We start from the raw sequence: 21867 nt of genomic DNA on the forward strand, positions 1-21867 counted from the left end.
AGCCAGCCCAAGGGGTGATGGGAGGAGCCCATGGCCCAGGGGCACTGGGGTAGGCCGGAAGAGACTCAGAAAGGAAGGGGTGCCCCCCCACACCCTGGGGAGGGGCCCCCAGTGGGTTGCTAAGGCTGTGGTGGAGGAGGAAGTGAGAGGAGGAGGTGAGGTGCAGCAGGGAGGTAAGCTGGGCTGGTGGGGACAGGGACTGGGCCTGGGGCGGATCTCTGAACCGAGGCCTGGCCTTTTTGCCACCTCAGGGCCTACCTCCTCCAGAAGAGGGGACAGGAGGGGCTTGGTGAGATACCTTGAAACCTCCTCCCTCCCACCCTGCAGCCAGTTTCTGGGGCAGGGGACTGGCTGTGTGGGAGCCCAGGCCCCCGGCTGGCCAACAGCTGCCTCTCACACTGGCTCTCCCCACACCTTTCAGGCTGTCGCATCAGGGGTCTGGGGCACCATGGCCCAGGCCCTGGGTGAGGACCTGCTGCAGTCCTGCGAGCTGCAGGATGACTCCAGCTCTTTGGGGTCTGACTCAGAGCTGAGTGGGCCAGGCCCATATCGCCAGGCTGACCGCTATGGCTTCATTGGGGGCAGCTCAGTAGAGCCAGGGTAAGTGGGGAAGGAAGGTGGAGGAAGGGTGCCAGGCTTGAGGATAGGGGCTGAGGGCTGAGTAAGGCCCAACCTCAAGGGTCCTGAGAGGGTCTGGGGACTCAGCCAGTGTCACCCCTCCCCAGGCTCCAGGTAGAATCCGAAGGATGCCAGGGCTGGGTGTCCAAGTATGTCTCTTTAACCCCAACCTCTGAGGATTTGTGCCCACCCTTGGTGCCGAAAATACTTCCCCTTTTAATCTCTGGCCCAGGAATCCCAAATCTAAATCATAGAACCCACACCTCTCCCCCCACCCTCCCCCTTTCCCAATACCAGACAGGATAACAAGTGCAGAGACACAAAAGAACTTGCCTGAGGTCACAACAGATCAGAGACAGAACCAGACTCAAACTCAGGACTCCTGGCTTCCAGTACAGAGCTCTGTCCACCCCTGTGTCTTCTGTGTCCCTATCCTGGGATACAGCTAACCAACCCCTCCCCCAACACACACCTACTCAACCCCTTTAGTCTTTCCTGCCTCCGCCCACATCAGAGCCACATCCTTCCCTGTCTCCATGACAACCACTGGCAACTCCTGGGGACAGGTCAACCCCCTAGTGGCTACCCAGTTGGCATGAGAGCGGCAGATGTGGGCACTAGGTCACAGCTGCCCTGCAACTGAAGGTCTGCGCCCATGTGCTCCCAGGCCCAGTCATCCTCCTGCAGACCTTATCCGCCAGAGGGAGATGAAGTGGGTGGAGATGACGTCACACTGGGAGAAAACCATGTCTCGGAGGTACAAGAAGGTGAGGGGGACAGTGGCCTCACCCTGGCCTGCCTGGCTCCTCCGCCTTTGCCTTGGTCCAGGCCCAGGAAACATTTAGCCCTCCTGTGTCCCCACACCTCTTGCCTTTGTTCCCTACTACCCAAAGTGGCCCTTGCCCAATGACAGGCGGTGTTGGTGCCTGCTGAGAGGAGAAGGGGTGGCTGGCCCGGCGGGCCTGATGGGGTCCCGTGGTCTCACCCACAGGTGAAGATGCAGTGCCGGAAAGGCATCCCTTCAGCCCTTCGTGCCCGGTGCTGGCCCCTGCTCTGCGGGGCCCATGTGTGTCAGAAGAACAGCCCTGGTACTTACCAGGTAAAAAAGTTGGCAGGGGTCCTACCTCCCCAGATCCCCTCGCCACTCTGAGCCCTCACACGCACCTTCCTGCCCACCCACAGGAACTGGCTGAGGCCCCAGGGGACCCACAGTGGATGGAGACCATCGGCAGGGACCTACACCGCCAGTTCCCTCTGCACGAGATGTTTGTGTCACCCCAGGGTCATGGGTATGAGGCCAGTGATGCATAGGAATCCCCAAGCTCGCAACCCCAGTTGTTTAGTCCAGCCCCCCACCCCCACCCTCAGCTTTATGTCTTTGCATCTCAGGGGACCCAACAAGGCGGGGTGGTGATGCCTGGGAGGGGGCTGCCAGAGGGTGGGAAGGGATGCCCAGAGGACTGGCCCTTAATGGGGTCTTCTGGCACAGGCAGCAGGGGCTTCTGCAGGTACTTAAGGCCTATACCCTGTATCGGCCGGAACAGGGCTACTGCCAGGCCCAGGGCCCCGTGGCTGCTGTGCTCCTTATGCATCTGCCCCCAGAGGTAAGTGCCCTTGACCCTGCTCTAGAGACTTAAGACTCTGACCCCCCCAATCCTGTGATCCATGACTCCCAGCCCCAGGGACTCTGAATTCATGTACCTGGAACCGTTGATCCCCAGCCCTAGTTATCTCAGAACTAGTTATCTTGTGCCCTGGACCCATGACTTCCTAGTCCCAGGAACTCTGACCTCAGGGACCTAAAGATCCCAGATCCTGTCCTATTGAACCAGGACCTCATTAATGCCAACCTCAATGATCTTCAAACCCAACAACCTTGACCCCAAAAACCTGGGATCCTTTACCTTTGCCCCTTGCCCAGTGATCTAGGAGTCTGGATGTTATTGCCTTGACCCTGTGACTCCTGGTTCTGAGCCCTGTGACCATGATCCCTGGCCCAATGACCCCAAGGACCCAGGACTTGAAGTTTGGGATCCTCCCAAACCTTGACCAATGAACCCTATCCATGTGACCAAATTGAATACCCTGAGCCCTGTGACTTCCAACCCCCGAAACCCGTCGATAGATCTTTCTCTGGTCATGGGGAGGCTTTGGTAAGAGTACCACCCAGCACTGAGTCCAGGCTTCTGGCTCCAGAGTCACTGTGGATGGTGTCCAGGGACACCCTGGCGCCCCTTTCTCTGCCCTGTGGTCCCTTTAGTGGTGTGGGGGCACTCACAGACTGTGCTCTGCCCTCAGGAGGCCTTCTGGTGCCTGGTGCAGATCTGCGAGTTTTACCTGCCCGGCTACTATGGGCCACACATGGTGAGAGGCTGGGATGGGGTCAGAGCGCAGAGGGGGAGGGGCTGGGCAAGTGGGTGGGGACCCAGGGACTGAGGGGCACAGAGCCTGGGGTTTGGGAGTGGAGGTGCTGATGGACACGGCTGCAGGAGGCTGTGCGGCTGGACGCCGAGGTGTTCATGGCTCTGCTGAGACGGCTGCACCCGCGTGTGCACAAGCACCTGCAGCAGGTGGGTGTCGGGCCCCTGCTCTACCTGCCCGAGTGGTTCCTGTGCCTCTTCGCCCGCTCCCTGCCTTTCCCCACAGTGCTGCGTGTCTGGGACGCCTTCCTCAGTGAGGGTGAGTGGACAACAGCCAGGCGGGTGGGGGGCCGGGGTAACAGCCTTGAGGTGTACGCAGAAACGAGCCCTCCCCCGTCTGCCCCGTCTGCCACTGCCAGTCCTGGGCCTGGGTCTGGGTGCCCAGGTGTGTTGAGGGCGATGCACCCTGCGGCTCTGGGGAGACAGCCCAGCCCCTGGCCACACACTCCCAATGTAATGAATGGTAGCCCCCTGCGGCGAGACCACCATTGGGAGGGCAGCCCTGGCCTGGGGGCGGGCTGGGGCCAGGGAGGCTCCCTCAAGGTAGATGGGACAGGGCCTGGGGAGGTCACTGCCGTGGAGGGACTGGCAGAGTGGGGACCTGGCCAATGCTAGAGGCCCTCATTCTGGAGCCCAAGGACCTACTTGGCGCATACTCACTGGTGCCAGACACTGCCCTAGCCACTGGGGCCACCTGAGTGAGCGGACCTGCCTCCTGGGGGTGGGGTGGGGATAGAAGCGACTATAACCAAATGGACAAGATATTTATAGATTATCATAGGTGCCATGTAGAAAATAAAGCCAGGGTCATGACCGAGTGTTAGGGGAGCAGCAGGAAGAGACTGCTGCTTTTTTTTTTTTTTTTTTTTTTTTTGTATTTTTCTGAAGCTGGAAATGGGGAGAGACAGTCAGACAGACTCCTGCATGCGCCCGACCGGGATCCACCCGGCACGCCCACCAGGGGCGATGCTCTGCCCACCAGGGGGCGATGCTCTGCCCCTCCGGGGCATCGCTCTGTTGCGACCAGAGCCACTCTAGTGCCTGGGGCAGAGGCCAAGGAGCCATCCCCAGCGCCCGGGCCATCTTTGCTCCAATGGAGCCTCGGCTGCGGGAGGGGAAGAGAGAGACAGAGAGGAAGGAGAGGGGGAGGGGTGAAGAAGCAGATGGGCGCTTCTCCTGTGTGCCCTGGCTGGGAATCGAACCCGAGACTCCTGCACGCCAGGCCGGAGTCAACCACTGAGCCAACCGGCCAGGGCGAGACTGCTGCTTTTAAAGATGCTTGTGGCGCTCCGTGGAGGAGGCGGACTTGAAGGCACAGTGTGGAGACTGGGAGCCCAGGCAGAACACCATCTACAGGGTCCTGGGTCCTGACTACAGATGACTTGGGGGGCATAGGTGTAAAGAGAGGTGGACGCCCGGGCCAAATGGGGGTGTCAGGACAGAGCTGAATCAAACTCGGTCTTTGGGCCCTGGTTCTCCTGTCAGGAACCTTATGGGTTGGCCAGCAGTTGCACCTTAAAAAAAAAACAGTGGTAGAAATCAATCAGCGCATTTATTGAACACCTGATGTGTGCTGGCTTAGAGCTCTGGCCATGGGTGTCCAAGTCACCATCTATGGTCCACCTCCTCTCTGGCCTCAGACCTCTAGGGCAGAGCCTGATCAGTGTGACTGAGCTATCCTGGCTCTCCCCACTGAGGACAAGTGCTGACATGGACTCCCTCTTATAAAGATGACATTGATCTTCATCCCTTTACTAGTCACAGTTGTTACTAAGTCTTGCTGGTCCCCTGACTGCTCTGCTCAGCAGACCTGAGCTTCCTGGAAGGGCTTCTGAGGCTCTGGGATGGCCCAATGTCACACCTGTGTGTACATGCACGTGTGCACTATGATCTTGGCTTAGGGATAGGAGCTCTGGCAAGAATCTCTCTGGAACCAAAAGGTCACAGATCTGAGCTGGAAGGGCCTAATTGGTCACGTCCCCCAACCCAGCCCTTCCCTGCAGGGTCAAGGAGCTGAGGCCCAGAGAGGTTGTCAGTCACGCCTGGCTTCTGGCAGGCTGCTCTGCCCAGGAGCATCACTGGCTGCCAGGATATAGTTACCAGTGATCCCAACCGGCCTCCTCCTCAGTCCTTGCGCCTGGCCTGGGTGGTGGCTGCAGAGTTATGGGACGGTGGGAGGGACCTGGTGCAGAGGGCAGGTTTAGGTGCAGAATGGAGGTGGGGCAGGGCTAGCCTGCTCTGAGTGAGCTCTCGGCCTGCAGGTGTGAAGGTGCTGTTCCGTGTGGGGCTGACGCTGGTGCGCCTGGCACTAGGCACCGCAGAACAGCGCCTGGCCTGCCCGGGGCTCCTGGAGACGCTCGGTGCCCTGCGGGCCATCCCCCCCACCCAGCTGCAGGAGGAGGTCTTCATGCCCCAGGTGCGTGCCCCTGCCCACCCTTCCCTGCTGCACAGTTGGGGAAACTGAGTCCCAGAGCAGGAAGTCAGAGTGAGAATCAGTGCTTAGTTCCTGTCCTCTGAGCAGCAGACACTGTGAAAACCCCAGGCCTCAAGTGACTCGCTATGGGCTCCCTTAGCGAGACTGTCAGCCCCTCCGCCCTCAGCCACTTCCTGGGGCTGTGTACTGCCCGCCCTGGGGGGACCTTACGGTTTCCTGCCTATCTGCAGTCCAGGCAGACTCAGTGCCAACCGCTCCCCACAGGTGCACAACGTGGCCCTGTCCGAGCAGGACCTGCAGCGGGAGATCAAGGCCCAGCTGGCCCAGCTGCCGGAGTCAACATCCGGGCCACCCCCGCGGCCGAAGGCCCGCCTGGCCGGGGCCCAAGCCATCTTTGAGGCCCAGCAGCTGGCAGGGGTGCGGGGAGGCACCAGGCCTGAGGTGCCCCTTATCGTGGTGCAGCCCCCAGATGAGCCCAGGCCACCACGGCGCAAGCCCCAGACCCGAGGCAAGACTTTCCATGGGCTCCTGACTCGGTCCAGGGGTCCCCCGATTGAGGGCCCCCCCAGGTCCCATCGTGGCTCCGTCTCCTTCCCGGACACCCGATTCTGAAGGTCTCACCTCTGAGGGTACCACTGTGGACTCAGTGTCCCCTGACCCCAGTTGCCTGAATGGCTGATGCCAGCCTCACAAGTGAGCACCGCACTTTACCACTGGGATTTGGTGACTCAGCTGCCTTCTCACTGGCGACCAAGCAGAAATGAACCAGGAGGCGTTGGCTACAAAAAAATGATTAAGATTTATTCAAAATTCTTAGGGTTTACAAACTAGAAACATGACTAGGCAATACCCAGAGTGTCCCATGAAGAAAGGAAAGCCGAGAGTTCTATAGCAAAAAGCACGTTCTTGAGCAGAAGCAGTCCAGCGCTTTGTGGCTCCGAGTTGGTAGGAGATGGGAAGCTTCCCGATGTCAGGCGGCCTGGACACGTGAACATTCCTTCCTAAGTTCTTCATTTTTTCCTAAGTTCCATCTATAGGAATTAATAAGTCTTCAGGCATTGACGCACAACTGGAAAGTTCAAAAGTTTAAGTCCTCAGGCTAAAATAAAATAAAATCATTTCCTCTTGAACCCATTGTGCCAGCTTGACGATACAGACTCCATTTTGAGTCACTTTAATTACACTGACTTCATCTTGTTTTCTTCACTCATTCCTCACCATGGACTGACTGCGCCAGGCACAGGATGAAGGAGAATCACAGAGTGGGGCTTTGGGGCTGAGGCCTACCACCACCAGGCCATGGAGCTGTCCCCTTGCAAGCACAGAAGCCTAGTTGAAGGAGCATTAGGGTCAGGGCAGCCAGCTGGGCTAGGGAACTCCAAAGGACTCCTGGAATAAAGTCTGATCAAGCAGAAGCCTGGCTGGAGTTGGATCAAATGCCCTCCATCTCTAACCCTAGACCAGTTGCCTTTTCCTTCCTCCTCCCCTGACCACAGCCCTGCATCTCCTAGCCCTGCCCTGTTTGACCATACACACCAAGGCTGCCCATTGGCTACAGGAATGTGTTTACCAGCAATAGGACCCAATGGTGAGCGTCCTGCTCAGCCTCTTAGGGACAGGTAGCACCTGTGGGAGGAGGGCTCCCCAGGTGGATGCTGGGCCCAGAAGTGGGGCTTATCCCTTATTCTGCTCCTCCCCCAAGGCCGGTTCAGGATCCCTGGGGGTGGGGGAACTCTAACCCAAAGTCCACACCCCACCCATGATCCTGGTCCCATTTTCAGAGAGAGCCAGGCAGAAACAAAGGCCTAGTGTGCCCAGGACAAAGGAGAAAGGTCCCGCCGGTCCTTGTCCCCTCCTGAAGCCTTGCCTCAACCCCTGGGGACTGCCACCATGGAAACCCCCTCCCACACTTACTAATTGCCCCCTGTGGGTGCCTGGGCCATGAGCCATCACCAGGAAAACAGGGCTGGTTCCCATGCAGGCTTGCTTTGCTGGGTGCCCATTCCTGCCCTCCCTCCCTGCCTCCCTGGGCACCCGCCTCACAGGGTGGAAGGTAAAGGGTTGGGGCCATGGCAGGACCCAAGCGTAGGGGAGAAAGCCTTTGGAGTCCTCCTCATTGGTGGAATAGTCAGTCGGCCCATCCCAGTGGCTGTGCTGCAACATTGGCATGGCCACCCGTCAGCCCCCTGACTTGGAATGTTCTAATGACAGGGCCGCGGGCCCCAGGAATGCACTCACTCTACATGTGCTTGGGTGGTACTGTGTGCCCAGCCAGGCCCTGGGTCCAGACAGAGCATTCCACTCTCAAGGAGCCTGGCGGAGGCATCACAGAGGTCCAAAACTAGATCTGCAGTTTTTTTGGGGGGGACTGAGGCTAAAGAGGGGAGGGAACCTGGCCAAGGCCTACCTGCCTATGACAGACCCCAGGTTTACCCCTACCCCCACATTGGCAGCCTTGAACCTGCCCCGTACCATTGGGCACCCACCTCTGTCTGCCCTCCTGGGGGTGCTCTCTCTTCTGCTCCCACCCACCCCCAGCCTGCATTCCAGCCCCTCTGAGAGTGGGGCAACACTGCCCCTCCCCAGTAAAAGTGCTTCCAGAGCCCTCCCCCTCAACCCTCGCCACAGCAGGGAAGCTGCATTAATAATAACCCACTCACCTGCAGCTCCTGCCGCCTTCTCAAGCGCCGCCCACACCCTCCGCTCTGCAGGTGGGACTGACAGCCTCACTAGACAAAGGGAGAAATGGAGACTTTGGGAGGTTGAGTACCCAGCCCAAGATGGCAGTGAGGGCCAGAGCCAGCTGGAGCGCAGACCTCTGTGCCTTAGGCTTCGAGCGGGGCAGCTAATGGGATCTCAGGCCCTGTGGCAGGTAGGGTGGCAGGACTTACCTCTCAGTCGGTACGTTTCTGCAGTGAGCAACATGTACGACCATACTTGGTGAACCTGGCAGACCCAGCTCCCTACAAACCTTTCTGGAAAGGGGCTCAGAGAAGGCAAGCCATGCACCTCAGAGCGTGCAGCCTATGAGAACCAAAGCTGGAACGGCACCCAGCGATGTATGCTGGCTGGCCTGGGTCAGCCCAGGACATAGGAGTGGGCGGCAAGCAAAAAAGAGCGACAAATGAATCTGGCCTTGGTAGGGGGAGTGCCCATGGTCTCCATCTGCTACCCAGCCCAGAGGTTCCCTGGCCCCATGCCCACACTGTTCCAGGCTCTTACAAATCAGACGTGGCCTCTCTGCAAAGTCTCTGCATGGGAAAGACCCTCTCACTTACTGTGAGCCTCAGTTTTCTCTTACAGGAAATGGATAAAACTGCCCACTCCGGCTCCAAGGGTGCTTGCTCTACAACCTCAATATTATGCCAGACCCTGATTTTCCTCCCTGCACCCACAAGGCAGATGCCATCACAGCCAGTGGCTTGCCAGCATAGCCTGGAGTGGGCATGAAAGCACGCTGTGCCCTGTGCACGTATGCATGCACTCTGGCAGAGGTAGGAGCCCGACTCCACCATTCACCGGCTGTGTGAACTTGGACAAGTAACACCACCTCTCTGAGCCTCACTTTCCTCATCTGTCAAAGTCAGAGGAGGATCACAACTGCTACTTCACAGGGTTCAGTGAGATGCAGCATCTAATGCTCCCCACACAGCACCCAGAGCAAGGTCATGAAATGCTTGCTGTCATTGCTACTGAGCGCTAACCTTCGACCACACTCCTTGCCCAGCCACTGTAGAACTTGTGTTAAAAACAAGACAACAGGCCCAGTTTGGGTGGCTAAATGGATACAGCATCAGCCCTGCAGGCTGAGAGGTTGTGGGCTCAATCCTGGGTCAGGGCACATGTGCAGAAAAAAACAGTGAGTGCAAAACTAAATGCAACAACTAAGTGGAATGAGTTGATGCTTTCTTTCTCTGTCTCTGTCTCTTTCTCTCTCTCCCCTTCCCCAACCCCCTCTCCCTGTTACTCTCTTCTCTTTCAAATCAATGGGGATGGGGGGGGGGGAGAGAACAGGTTCCAAATGAAGTCACTTATGCTAAGCCATATATCACCAAACTGAGAATTACAGCATCAGCTCTCCCAGAAATGGAATCTTAAGCCAGTCAAGTAGGAATCACCTGGTCAGCACTGGTTAGATCCCTCCCGTCTGCTCAAAGAATGCACTAACCTACCTGCTTCTCGCCTGGTAACCTTCCTGGGTCCCACTCTCTGCCCATCAAGTCTTCCGTTCTGCGCAGTCCCTTAGCGCTCCTTTCTATCTGCTGGATTGACTGCTGACCGATTTATGAATCATTGAATACAGCCAATAAAGTCTTTAAAAGATACCCAGTTGAATTTTGGTTTTCAACACTTGTTAAGTGTCAAAGCTCATGCTCTTTGACGACTTCTGTGCCCCCCTCCTGCTCCCATGCTGCAGGAGAATGGGCTTTCTCAGGTGCTGCACTGTATCTCAGGAGCCTGAGTGTGTGGACCTGGAGCCAAGAGGTCCGGAGCAGCCAGGCCTGGGGACCTGCATAGGGAGTGTGGGATGGGCAGGGGGACCCTCCATAAGTCACTTCTCCCCTCCAAGTCCCTCCAGTAGTAGACAGCGGTAGGTCCCCACAGGCTACTCTGTACACAGTTGCAGAAAGGACCCCAAACTGCCACTGTGTCCCTACAAGTGCCATGGGCCCCTCAGTACTCTCCCCAGCCCAGGAGACTCTTGGGGACAGCCAGTGCCTCCAGGGAGAGGATCTGAGTTTGGAGGTATGAGGTAGAGAAATTGTAACAACAGCCTGCTTGTGCTGGGCGTTGGCATGTGCCAACCCTCATAGCCCTGTGAGATGAGAACCAACTCCATTCTAGGCAGGAGGAAAGTGAGGTTCAGACCAGGAAGGGGCGGTCTCATGCTGGAACTAGGATTGGAACCCAGCTAGTATGACACTCTCCCACTTGAGTAGAGGGTGAGTGTTTCTTGGTGGCTGGGTGTTTCATGGGGTGAATCCGTGGCTGTGAGCCAGATTTCTTGGGGTGTGCTTCTGTTGGTGCCCCTGGGCGTGAGGATGTGTGTCTAGAGACCGTGGGTGGCCAGCTGACCTGCGTGTTGATGGGCAGGACAGATCCTGTAGATGACCCCCTACCCATGCTCAGACCCACTGGCACTTCCTCAGCCTGGCCACTCCCTCCCCACAGGGGAGAGGATGTCCCAGGAAACTGGGACCGCCCTTGTGAGGACATCTTACTGAGTGGTCACTGCTCTGACAGGGCTGGGAGAAATGAGAAGAGAACCCAATGCACCGGGACCCCTGGCCCAGAGGGTCTTTCCAGGACAGTCTGCCACAGGGCCGAGCGCTCATGGCTGGGACAGACAGCTGCTAGCCGGGTGTGCTGGGAGGTCAGGACACCATCCAGGGACAGACAGAGCTCTGGACTGTGTGCTCCAGGGCTTTCCCAGCCACCCCACCCCCGAGGGCGGGCCCTAGTACCAGTCTCTGTCTGCTCCGCTCTCCCTCCCCCTCACCCCCCCCTCTTTCCATCTCTTGCATTATGGGACATTCTCTCTCTGTCCCTGTTTTCCTGTCTGTCTTTTCTTTACCATGGCCCAATGTCTGTGACCCTCTCTGGCCATCCCTTTCCGTTGGTACCTGGCTCTCTGCTCCACAGTCTGTGTCTCTGAGGATGCCATCTGTCCCTCTGACTCTCCCTGGCCCTTTCGGTTCCCTGGCTCTTTGGATCGGATGTTCTCCCACTCCCGGGACCCCAGATTTCCTGTTGGGTGGCGCGTTTGGGCGGGAGGGGCGGGGCAGGTCCTCTGGCAAGCAGTGTGGCCCCTGGGCCCGCGCCGCCCCTGCCCAACACTGGGCATGCCCCAGGCGCTTCTATATAAAGCTGTGCTGTCTCAGCCCGGCGCTGTATCGCTACCGTGCCGACGCCGAGTCCCCCGTCCGGTCCTCGCGACCCGCTGCCACTCGCCGATTCCCGCAAAACCTCTGCCACCCGCCAGGTACCCCGGCTCCTGCCCGCGCCTGGGGAAAGCCAGGGAGGGGAGTACGGGGACAGGTGCTGCAGGCACCGGGACCTTGAGTGCCCGCACCCCGCAACGGGACCCGCGACACTATCCGTCCTCACATTCCCAAGCGGGGACCCGTGCGCCCCCCGCTGGACGGACTGAGTGCCTGGACCCCAGCGCTGCCTGGCTGGAGCTCACACACCCTTGGGAGATGTCTGAGCTCGGAGTGCTGGGCCCATGGGTCAGAGCGGCAGAAATCCCTCCACCTCCTTGGGGTGGGGGTGGGGCAGCGTGGGGCACCTCCTGGCAGGGACAAGAGAGAAGCACTGGGGCGTCCACCTCTCTGCCCCCTGAGTCTTAGGGGCTGGCCAGTTGAGTGGAGACTGGGCTGCCCTGACTCACTCATTTGTCTCTCTCCCCCTGTCTCTGCCATCAGGCTCTCAGGCCTCTCTCCACCTGTAAGATGGTGAGTCTCCTCTGGTCCCTCCCCCAAAATGCCTAAGTCCCCCACCAGAGAAAGGGCCCAGAGGGCAGCCTCTAGCACCCAGAAGCTTAACCTTGCGGGCAGCCCTGTGCCCACAGCTCAGACCCATTCCCAGCTTCACGTGCGCCCCTTGACTCCCTCCTGCGCTGTATGTCAGGCACCCCATTAGTCCTGGGAGTGGACACTGTTGATCTCCTTGGGCATTCATTCAGTCTGCAACATTTATTGAGTACCTACTATGCATTCAGCACCATTCTAAGTTTGGGTGCAGGCAATGAACCCCGTCTGGGCTCTCCGGGAACTCACCTTCTAAAGGAGGGCACTAAGGTGAGGGTGGCACTGGTGAGCTGGGATTCAAGCCCAGGTCTGACGCCCAGACCTCTGCCCTGCTGCCTGCATGCAGCATACTGCCCCCCAGTGACAAGGTGCTGTTTTTGGTCCAAGGTTTATCAGCACGCAAGGGTGGGACAGGGCAGGCAACTGGCACCCACAAGGCCCAAAGAAATCCCATGACTTGTCCAGGATGGCCTAGCTGACCCCCTGGAGGACAGGCCCATTTTAACCTGAGCAGCCCACATGTAGGATTCAGCCAGCCTCAGGGAGGGTTATTTCCCCGACTCAGAACATCTGAAAAGAAGGACATTAGCTTCTTCCATACCAAAGCCTAGCACAGGGCTGGGCGCACAGCAGGCCTTTGAGGTCGACCTGGGCATGACAAGAAACAGATTCACCTACACATTCAGGTCTCAGCAGTGATTGGTTATTTCATTCATTTATTCTTCTGTCAATAAACATTGAGCAGCTACCATTTGCCAGGCACTGTTTTAGGTGCCAGGGCTGCTGCCTTAAAGAACAAAATGGACAAAAAACTCTGCCCCTGTGAACCAAGCTAGGGTGCCCCTGTGTGGAGGGGGTGCAGCAGGGGTCCAGCCCCTCGGGGCACTGCCCGTACAGTCTAAACAGCACTCTCCCCTATGTGCTCCTGATCTCCATTCCAACTTCGCCCTCTCCTGATTCTTGGGACATAACACAAGGTTAGGAGAGTGGGGGCTTACACTCTAAGGTGACTTAATGTCCCCCTCGCCCACCCTGTTCAACACCCACCACTTTTGCCCCACCCCACCCCCAGCTCTCCTTGGATCCACTCGGTCCCGACTGGAACTGCCCCCTAGGCTCCAAGGACCTGGAGGACAAGGAAGGCCCATGGGGAGGAAGCTCTGGCCTGCCGGCCCCAGACTACTTCTCTGGCTCCTGGCGCATCGATGTGGGCCTGGACTGCAAGGGCTCTCCCGAAGGGGCCGAGGCCCGGGCCTGGACTGCCTACTACTACAGCCTCCTGCAGAGCTGTCTGCAGCAAGCTGGCCTTCCGGAGACCCAGGACCGCAGCCGGGTGCCCCGCACAGGTGCCCAAGGGCTCCACGGAGGGGGAATCCCTGGGGTGAGGGTGGTGTCCCCAACCCAGCCTGCTTCCCGTCTCTGTCGAGGTTGGCCCCTGCCCCAGACTCTGGCTAGGTCTGAAGCCAGGCAAGCCAGTCACCTTTGGCAGGCAGGCAGGCGTAGTGGCGAAGGGCCTCTGGCACCTGTCACGTCAGAGCTCAAGGCACCCTCCACCCCTGGAAGATCCAGCCCTGGAATCCACAGCCCATGTTCTGCAGAGGGTCTTGGGAGCTGCTGTGGAGGCAGTGAGCACTTGGGACACATGATTTCTCCTCTGTTTTACCTACTTTACATATCAGGTGACCTCCAAAGAGCTAGAGTACATGAAGAATCACAGGCTTGGCTGATTGTACAGCCTGGGAAACAGGTGCAGAGACTCCTCCCATCCCACTGCACAGGGGTCCCACAGAAAGTCAGTGGCAGAGCTCAGGCTAGAAGCCAGGTCTCTGGTCACCCAGTCTCCAGTGCCTTTGACCAGCTTCAAAGGGAAGTAGCCTCACGGGGTGGAGATGGGCAGCAGCTTCCCTCTCCAGTGTCCCCTTTGTCCCCTTAACTCTTCTCATCCGTACCCAGCAGGGCCATGGGGGTCAGGTAAGGTGGACAAAAAGACAACAAGGGGAACCCCTGGTGAGCTTGGTGATGTTCTCTTCCCCCGAGGCTGCCCTGGAGCAGAGGTGACCTTGTGCCTTCTGGGATCCCCCAGCACCTTTCTGTCTGTGCTGCTGGAGGGGGGGGTCCAGAGCCCAGGTGAGTGTCTGTCTGAGTTCCCCCACCCCCTCCTAACGAAAGGGCAGCCCGCCCTGGCCCAGCCACATCCCAAAATACCCGCCAACCCTGGCAACTGCCTGCGTTCCAGGGGACCAGCTGGCATGCTCCGGGTGGGGGTGGGTTCTGGGAGCAGCTGCCCCCCACTACCCAGAGGCCCAGGCTGGAGGCAGAGGGCATGGGGACATGAACCCTCCCCTGGCCAGCAACCCTCCCCTCTCTGCCCACAGGAAACATGCTTCTTTGCCTGTCCCCTGCTTGGCTGACAAAGGTGCCGGCACCGGGGCGGCCAGGAGAGGCGACCCTGCTTGTCTCCAAGGCAGTGAGCTTCCACCCAGGGGGCCTGACATTCCTGGATGACTTTGTCCCCCCGCGCCTAGCTACCTACTTTCTGGCTGGCCTGGGACCTGGGCCTGGCTGGGGTCGGGAAGCAGCTCAGCTCGCTCGTGACCTCACCTGCCCTACGGGAGCCTCAGTGGAGCTGGCCCGGCTGCTGGAGGACCGGCTGCTGACAAGGCATTTGCTGGCCCAGAGGGGTGGTGTGCCTGTGCCAGCTACTCTGGCTTTCACCTACAAACCATCCACGCTACTTCAGGGAGGGGACACCAGCCCAGGACTACGGCTGGTGGAGCTGAGTGGCAAAGAGGGCCAGGAGACACTGGTGAAGGAGGAAGTTGGGGCCTTTTTGCACTCGGACGCCCTGGGGGATGCCCTGCAGGTAACAGGCTCCGGACCCTGAGTTCTATGCTGATGCCCGCAGGATGGGACCCGTGGATGGTTATCAAGTGCTGCTGGGACTTATCCCCAACGTTGTGCTCCGCTGCTGCCCCACCTCTCTGAGGCAGTCCCCTGCCTTCTCAGCTCAGTTTACTCATTGGCTCCTATGGGGTAGCATTTTGTCCCATGGCACATGGCGTGGTGAGGAAGCCCCTTCCCCTTCCCGTTGTTGCAGGTGGCCATCAAGCTGAGCAGCTGGTGCTGGCGGGGGCGGCGGGCACTGCGTCTGCACCCACGAGCAGAGGTGGGCATAGTGGCGGACGCGGTGCTGGCATTGCTGGAGAAACTGGAAGAGGAGGAGAGCGTCCTAGTAGAGGCTGTGTGCCCACCTGCCCGGCTGCCCCTCCCAGGTGAGAGCCGCCTGACCAGCCCAGGATGGGAGCTTGGCTTTGCCTCCTGGCCTCTCTGCGCTGGGCTCAGGCCTCCCTGTCTCCCCCCAGGCAGTCCCCACTCTGGCCCGGAGCTGGCCCTGCGGATCTGCGCTGTGGTGTGTCGGACACAGGGTGACAGGCCCCTGCTGAGCAAGGTGAGTGTGGCCTAGGTGTAGGTCATGACCCTGTTGCCGTCCTGCAGGCTAACTCCCTTGAGCTGATGACGGCCCCCAGGGAAGGAAAAGGACAAAATCTCTGAGGGGGAAATCTTGGTTGCCCTCTGGGAGGATTCCCCTCCAACCCCTCTGTACCCATCCCACATCAGGCCTTGACTGATACCCCAAGCTGAGGCCCAGGGCTCAGGGCTGAATCCTCTTCCCAGGGAGCTCTTGTCCACAGAAGAGGCTGACCCAGAGTCCTAATAAACCTCCAGTGCCTGGAGCCCTTTGGGAGGGGCTTCCACGCAGGGGAGCTCAGGACGGCTTGGGGACCTCCTGAGTGTCCAGCTCTGGGCCAAGCTGAGGAGAGACTCAGCCCTGTCCTCAGAGAATTCCTAGGTGGGGGCACACTCGGTGGCACAGGCCCCCCGGGACTTCAGGAGTTTGGAGCCAGTATGCTTAGAGCCTTCAGGAAGCAGAAACCCCGGTTGGTCCTGGAAACCTGGGTAGACTCCCCCAGCGGTCTGGGGACCAGATAGGCAGTGGCTGGGGAGGTGGTTTGTGCAGTGTAAGTCACACTGGAGAGCAGGGCTTCTTGAATGTCCAGAGGGGTCTGGCCTGGATCTTGGCACAGGGGAAGCTGTGCATGCATGGGGCAGGGCAGTGGCCCTGGGAGGACCCCTCCTGGGCCAGTGGCCTGAGCCGCACCCTGCCCAGGTGGTGTGCGCCGTGGGCCGCGGGGACCGGCCTCTGCGGCACCAGAACTCGTTGCCGCGGACGCTGGAGGTGGTGCTGGCCCAGTGCGGCCTGGGCGAGGCGGCGCAGGTGTCGGCCGTGCGGCGGCGCGTCAAGGAGGCGGCTGAGGCTGCGCTGGCCGCCGTACTGGCCCTGGAGGCCGGTCTGAGCGCTGAGCAGCGCGGCGGGCGTCTGGCCTGCACTGACTTCCTCGGTGAGTGGGAACGGCCAGGGCCAGAGGCTGGGGGCAGGGGAGGGGTGGGAGGAACGGCGCAAAGCCCAGGGCAGTCCGCGCTGAGCCCGCGCCCCCCGCCCGGCTCAGGCGTGGACTTCGCGCTGACTGTGGCGGGTGGTGCGCTGACCCCGGTGGCCCTGGAGCTGAACAGCGGCCTGTGCCTGGAGGCGTGCGGCGCGCTCGAGGGGCTCTGGGCGGCCCCGCGCTCGGGGTCGGCGACCGAGGAGGCTGTGGCCGCCGCGCCGCTCGTGGAGACCATGCTCAGGCGCTCGGCACGCTGCCTCATGGAGGGCAAGCAGCTGCTGGTGATCGGCGCGGGCGGTGTCAGCAAGAAGTTCGTGTGGGAGGCGGCGCGCGACTACGGGCTCAAGGTGGGCGCGGCCAGGCTCCAGTCCGGTCTGAGTGGTGGAGGCTGGGCCCGGGCGCATTGGTGGGGCGGGTTTGGGGAGGCTCCCCATCACCACTAAGGGTGGGGTCCGTGCGTGGCTATCTCTCTGCGGCCCTAGATCCCAGGCGGTGGGGCTGCTGCCCGACTGGCCCATGTTACCAGTCTAAACTCCAGCTTCTAGCCCAATTCTGTCCTGGTAAGTTGTTTTGTTTTGTTTTTGTTTTTAGAGAGAGAGACAGACAGGAAAAAGGAGAGAGAGGAGAAGCATCAACTCATAGTTTAGGCACTTTAGTTGTTCATCGATTGCTTCTCATATGTGCCTTGACTTGGGGGCTCAAGTTGAGCCAGTGACCCCTTGCTCAAGCCAGTGACCTTGGGCTCAAGCCAGTGACCCAGCGATTATGCCAGATGAGTCCACGCTCAAGCGGGCGACCTCAGGGTTTCGAACCTGGATCTCAGCATGCCCGGGTCGATGTTTTCTGGCCACTACACCACCACCGGTCAGGCTGCCCCTATCAGTTTTCTAATTTTTTTTATTCAGTGAGGGGGGGGGCAGAGACAGACTCTCACATGTGACACGACCAGGATCCTCCTGGCAAGCCCAATAGGCATGCCTTTCGCCGTTCCTCAGCAACCGAGCTCTTCCTAGTGCCTAAGATGGAGGCCATGGAGCCATCCTCAGCACCCAGGGCCAACTCGACTCATGGCTGCAGGAGAGGAAGATATATATATATATATATATATATATATATATATATATATATATATATATATGGAGAGAGAGAGAGAGAGAGAGAGAGAGAGAGAAGCAATTGGGGAAGGGATGGAGAAGCAGATGGGCGCTTCTCCAGGAGTGTACCCTGACCAGGAATCAAACCCGGGACATCCACACATCGGACCGATGCTCCACCACTGAGCTAACTGGCCAGGGCCTCTGTCCCTGTCAGTTTTTTTTTTAATTATTGATTTGAGATCTTTATTTTATTTATTTATTTTTTACAGGGACAGAGAGAGAGTCAGAGAGAGGGATAGACAGGGACAGACAGACAGAAACGGAGAGAGATGAGAAACATCAATCATCAGTTTTTCGTTGCCACACCTTAGTTGTTCATTGATTGCTTTCTCATATGTGCCTTGACCACTCGGCCTTCAGCAGACCGAGTAACCCCTTGCTCGAGCCAGCGACCTTGGGTCCAAGCTGGTGAGCTTTTTGCTCAAGCCAGATGAGCCCACGATGAAGCTGGCGACCTTGGGGTCTCGAACCTGGGTCCTCTGTGTCCCAGTCCGATGCTCTATCCATTGCGCCACTGCCTGGTTAGGCTGTCCCTGTCAGTTTTAAGCAGAGCTCAGGGTAGACAGGCTGGAGAGGTGGGGCAGTGCTCAGGGTTAGTGCCAGAACCTGGGCTTTGAATGCCAGGCTAAGGAGATTGGTGCTTATGGTGCAGAAAGGGCAGGCACTTCCTTTGAGGTTGAATTCCTGAAGGCAGGAGGAGAGGGCTGGGGAACAGCTTACAGATCCCAAATCAAGTTCACAGCAGTGGCCCCGTTACAGAACCTGCAGCTGTGCAGGCAGAGCAGACATTCTTATCCTCATTGAATAGATGAGAAAATGGAGGCCAGACGTCTAGGCTCTTCCTGGCCCTAACCTACCACAGTGGCCCCTCCCCGTCTCCCACAGTATAACAGCTTTTGGCAGTCCTCCGGCCATTCCCATGCCTCTTAGTTCCCTGCCTTGCACCCGGAGTTCACCTGGAATCTCTTCACTCTTCACACTGCCCGGTGTTACAGCACAGACAGCCACCCTCCCAGCCCTCTTCGGGGCTGCCTGTGCCCTGGGTACAGGTTGCTTTTGTCTGTTCTCCCAGCAGGCAGTGAGTTTTGGAGGTGTGGGGCCCCACTGGATTCTTCTGTGGGCACCTCCCAGTATCAGAACACATCGAATAAATGATGACGGAGATAATAATGCCCAAAGACACCAGACCACCTGTCCCAAGTCCCAACCCTGGTGGTTTCTCTACAAGCCTTGGCCAGAGTGAGGCTGCCTGTGGGAATGAGCCCACTTGCCCTCCTCGCCCCTCCCCTCTGCCCTCTCCCTCCTGCAGCCATCCTTCCTCTGGCTGGCTCTTATTCAGCTCCCAGTTTAAGCATTGCCTCCTCTAGGATGCCTTCTCTCCCCTCCAGGCTGGGTGAAGCGTCCCACCTCTGCACCTCCCATTTACTCAAACATGGACAAATATTTCTGAGCACCTAATGTTGGTGACTTCATCACCCCTGAGAGCCAAGACCACCTTTTAGGCCCTATCCTGTCTCCCCAGCACCCAGCACAGGCTGATCTGAGTGTGTTGCCCTCCTGTGGTTTCTGTAGCTGCACCTGGTGGAGTCAGACCCCAACCACTTTGCATCCCAGCTGGTGCAGACCTTCATCCCCTTTGATGTGACGGAGCACCGGAGGGATGAGGAGAATGCACAGTTGCTGGCGGAGCTGGTGCGGGCGCGAGGCCTGCAGCTAGACGGCTGCTTCTCCTACTGGGATGACTGCCTGGTGCTCACAGCCTTGCTCTGCCAGGAGCTGGGTCTGCCCTGCAGCCCCCCGACCGCCATGCGCCTGGCCAAGCAGAAGAGTCGCACCCAGCTGCATCTGTTGCGCCGCCGAGGCCCGCCCTGGCCTGCGCCCTCCCTCCATGCTGTGCCTTGCTGCCCGCTGGAGAATGAGGCTGACGTGGAAAGAGCTGTCCACCAGGTGCCCCTGCCAGGCGTCATGAAGCTGGAGTTCGGAGCGGGTGCAGTGGGCGTGCGGCTAGTGGAGAATGCCCTGCAATGCCACCAGCATTTTTCCCAGATTGCCCATGACCTGCAGGGTGAGGCTGATCACCCTGGCATTGGGCTGGGCTGGGGCAACTCCATGCTGCTGATGGAGTTCATTGAGGGCACCGAGCATGATGTGGACCTGGTGTTGTTTGGTGGGAGACTGTTGGCTGCTTTTGTCTCTGACAATGGCCCCACACAACTGCCTGGCTTCACTGAGACGGCAGCCTGTATGCCCACCGGGCTGGCTCCGGAGCAGGAAGCGCAGCTGGTGCAGGCGGCCTTCCGCTGTTGCCTGGGCTGCGGGCTGCTGGATGGGGTCTTCAACGTGGAGCTCAAGCTGACTGGGGCTGGACCACGGCTCATCGAGATCAACCCCCGCATGGGCGGCTTCTACCTGCGAGACTGGATCCTGGAACTCTATGGTGTGGACCTGCTGCTGGCTGCCGCTATGGTGGCCTGCGGCCTGCAGCCTGCCTTGCCTGCCCACCCACGGGCCAGTGGCCATCTGGTGGGTGTCACTGGCCTGGCGTCCCAGCACCTGCAGGTGCTGAGCTCCACTGCCAGCCAAGAGGCTCTGCAGAATCTTCATGAGCGGGGCCTGCTGCGCTTCAATCAGTTCACATCTTTAGAGGAGGCCCAGGTGCCTGGCAAGTATGAAGAGCCCTACTTCAGTGTGGCCTGTGCTGGGTCCAGCCCAGCTGAGGCCCGCCTCCGCCTGCTGGGCCTCTGCCAGGGCCTGGGCATCGATGGGCCCCACTATCCTGTGGCCCACTTCCTGTCCCACTTCAAATAGCACTGGGGCCAGGGGGCAGGGGCGCAGTGCTGGAGGGGGCACTGTGGCGCCTCCTGCTTCCTGATTCTCTCCCTGCCTCTCTTCCTACCACCCTGCCCCCACCCTGGTTCAGCCTCTCCCGGGCCTCAGGTCTGTTCCCAAGTGGCAGGGCCATTTTGACACCAAGGTCTACTAGCCTTTAGGGCCACAAGGAAAGTAACTGGGGGGGGGGCATTGGGTCCTCTTGCTTTCCCAAAGGCCCCAGTAGAGCCCACTGCTTCCCTAGGACTCTAGCTGTGGAAAAGTGACAACAGCCAAACACACACACACACACACACACACACACACACCCCTGGGGGTGGGAGTGGGCCCAAACCAAGCCCATACTCCCCACCCCTCTCCATTCCTGCTATCTCCAGGACGAGAGAACCTGGCAGGCCCTGGCCTTGGCCAAATCCTGAGAAAACCTAGACTAAATCACCTGTCTCCTCCGCCCCTCCCCCCCTTCACTGAACAAATTCCAGGACAGTTTTAGAGCCTGCTGACAACTTCTGACAGTGCCCTACCTGCCTCATTTGACCAGAACAGTAGAATTAGTTGACCTGGGGACAGCAGTTACCATCTCTACCCTCCAGGTAGACATGATTGTCCTATTCTACAGATGAGGAAAGAAGCTCAAAGAGCTAAATCCATTGCCTCAATGTCGTATCACAGTGGATGGAATGTCGAGGGATTAGATGGACGGTCCAGGCTCCTGCTTTTACTAAGCTTGACATGCCCACTTAGCTTCTAGGCTTTGCTCACCTCCCTGCCCTCATTCATATGTGGCCCTCTCATGCTTAGGTGCTTTGGCCTCCGGTACACCTCACTAGCATCGACAGAAGACAGTCTATACTCCCTTCCTAATTCAGGGAGGCCGCTTTTTAAGAACTCCTGCCTCTGCTCAGCATAGGAGCTGTGGACAGCTCTGCAAGCAATCCCTCTCCAAATAAAGGCTTAAGGACTACTGAAATGTCCAGAATCTGGAATAGGTTCTTGCGACTTGGACAACACCTCTCAGGTTCAGCTAGATGGGGGTGGAGAAGGGAGAGATGGCTAAGGGGTACCTGTAGCATCTAGTGCTAAGGATAACCGCCACACTGGCCAGGCCTTTGAGGTGACCTTCCTTGGGAGCCTGCCACGAGCACCCATACCAGGACCCAAACCTTGAGGGTCTCCTTTAGGGCCTCCTGAAGGTGAAATTACAACTGGAGGGCCACATCCAACCAGATGGCCAACCTCCAGCCCACAGACCCCTGAGATCTGTTCATCTGAATTTGTATCTACTCATCCAAGACCTCACCTGACCCAAATTCATCCCCACAGAGCCCCATCCAAGAATCCATGCCCAAATTTAAAGTCACAGATCAGGTTTGGTGTGTTCATTCATTTATCCTTTTAAGAGAGTTTTATTAGGCACCTATTCTGTACCAGGTA

The 21867-nt window shown here is 58.7% G+C and overlaps 2 protein-coding genes and 1 long non-coding RNA gene across 7 annotated transcripts; 2 read left to right on the top strand and 1 right to left on the bottom strand.

Annotated features, from left to right (window-relative positions):
- The first annotated feature begins 54 nt into the window (after window positions 1-54).
- On the top strand, window positions 55-6904 carry TBC1D10C (TBC1 domain family member 10C). 4 transcript variants are annotated; one of them, XM_066252195.1, is made up of 10 exons: window positions 55-155; window positions 422-600; window positions 1286-1385; window positions 1532-1717; window positions 1801-1907; window positions 2108-2222; window positions 2917-2982; window positions 3108-3297; window positions 5300-5454; window positions 5737-6904. In XM_066252195.1, the coding sequence occupies exons 2-10, from the start codon at window positions 449-451 to the stop codon at window positions 6082-6084; spliced, it is 1419 nt and encodes a 472-aa protein (XP_066108292.1). In that variant the 5' UTR covers window positions 55-155; window positions 422-448; the 3' UTR covers window positions 6085-6904. The 4 variants fall into 4 exon arrangements, with proteins under 4 accessions (XP_066108292.1, XP_066108291.1, XP_066108294.1 ...); XM_066252194.1 differs by having other exon boundaries at window positions 128-173; XM_066252197.1 differs by having other exon boundaries at window positions 128-173; window positions 1610-1717.
- On the bottom strand, window positions 6691-11189 carry LOC136318992 (uncharacterized). Its single transcript, XR_010728144.1, has 3 exons — window positions 11097-11189; window positions 8133-8201; window positions 6691-6801 (listed from the first exon to the last, which is right to left on the bottom strand). It is a non-coding gene; the product is annotated as an uncharacterized lncRNA (long non-coding RNA).
- A 173-nt stretch (window positions 11190-11362) lies between these two features.
- On the top strand, window positions 11363-21397 carry CARNS1 (carnosine synthase 1). Of its 2 annotated transcripts, XM_066252200.1 has the most exons (10): window positions 11363-11455; window positions 11898-11927; window positions 13075-13348; window positions 14040-14129; window positions 14378-14865; window positions 15100-15274; window positions 15365-15450; window positions 16171-16402; window positions 16511-16794; window positions 19177-21397. In XM_066252200.1, exons 2-10 carry the CDS (start codon window positions 11925-11927, stop codon window positions 20410-20412), a joined length of 2868 nt encoding a protein of 955 aa, XP_066108297.1. In that variant the 5' UTR covers window positions 11363-11455; window positions 11898-11924; the 3' UTR covers window positions 20413-21397. The 2 variants fall into 2 exon arrangements, with proteins under 2 accessions (XP_066108297.1, XP_066108296.1); XM_066252199.1 differs by lacking the exon at window positions 13075-13348 and having other exon boundaries at window positions 11400-11455.
- Window positions 21398-21867: the final 470 nt, after the last annotated feature.

This window comes from Saccopteryx bilineata, chromosome 1 (assembly GCF_036850765.1).
Source record: "Saccopteryx bilineata isolate mSacBil1 chromosome 1, mSacBil1_pri_phased_curated, whole genome shotgun sequence".
Classification (NCBI taxonomy): domain Eukaryota; kingdom Metazoa; phylum Chordata; class Mammalia; order Chiroptera; family Emballonuridae; genus Saccopteryx; species Saccopteryx bilineata.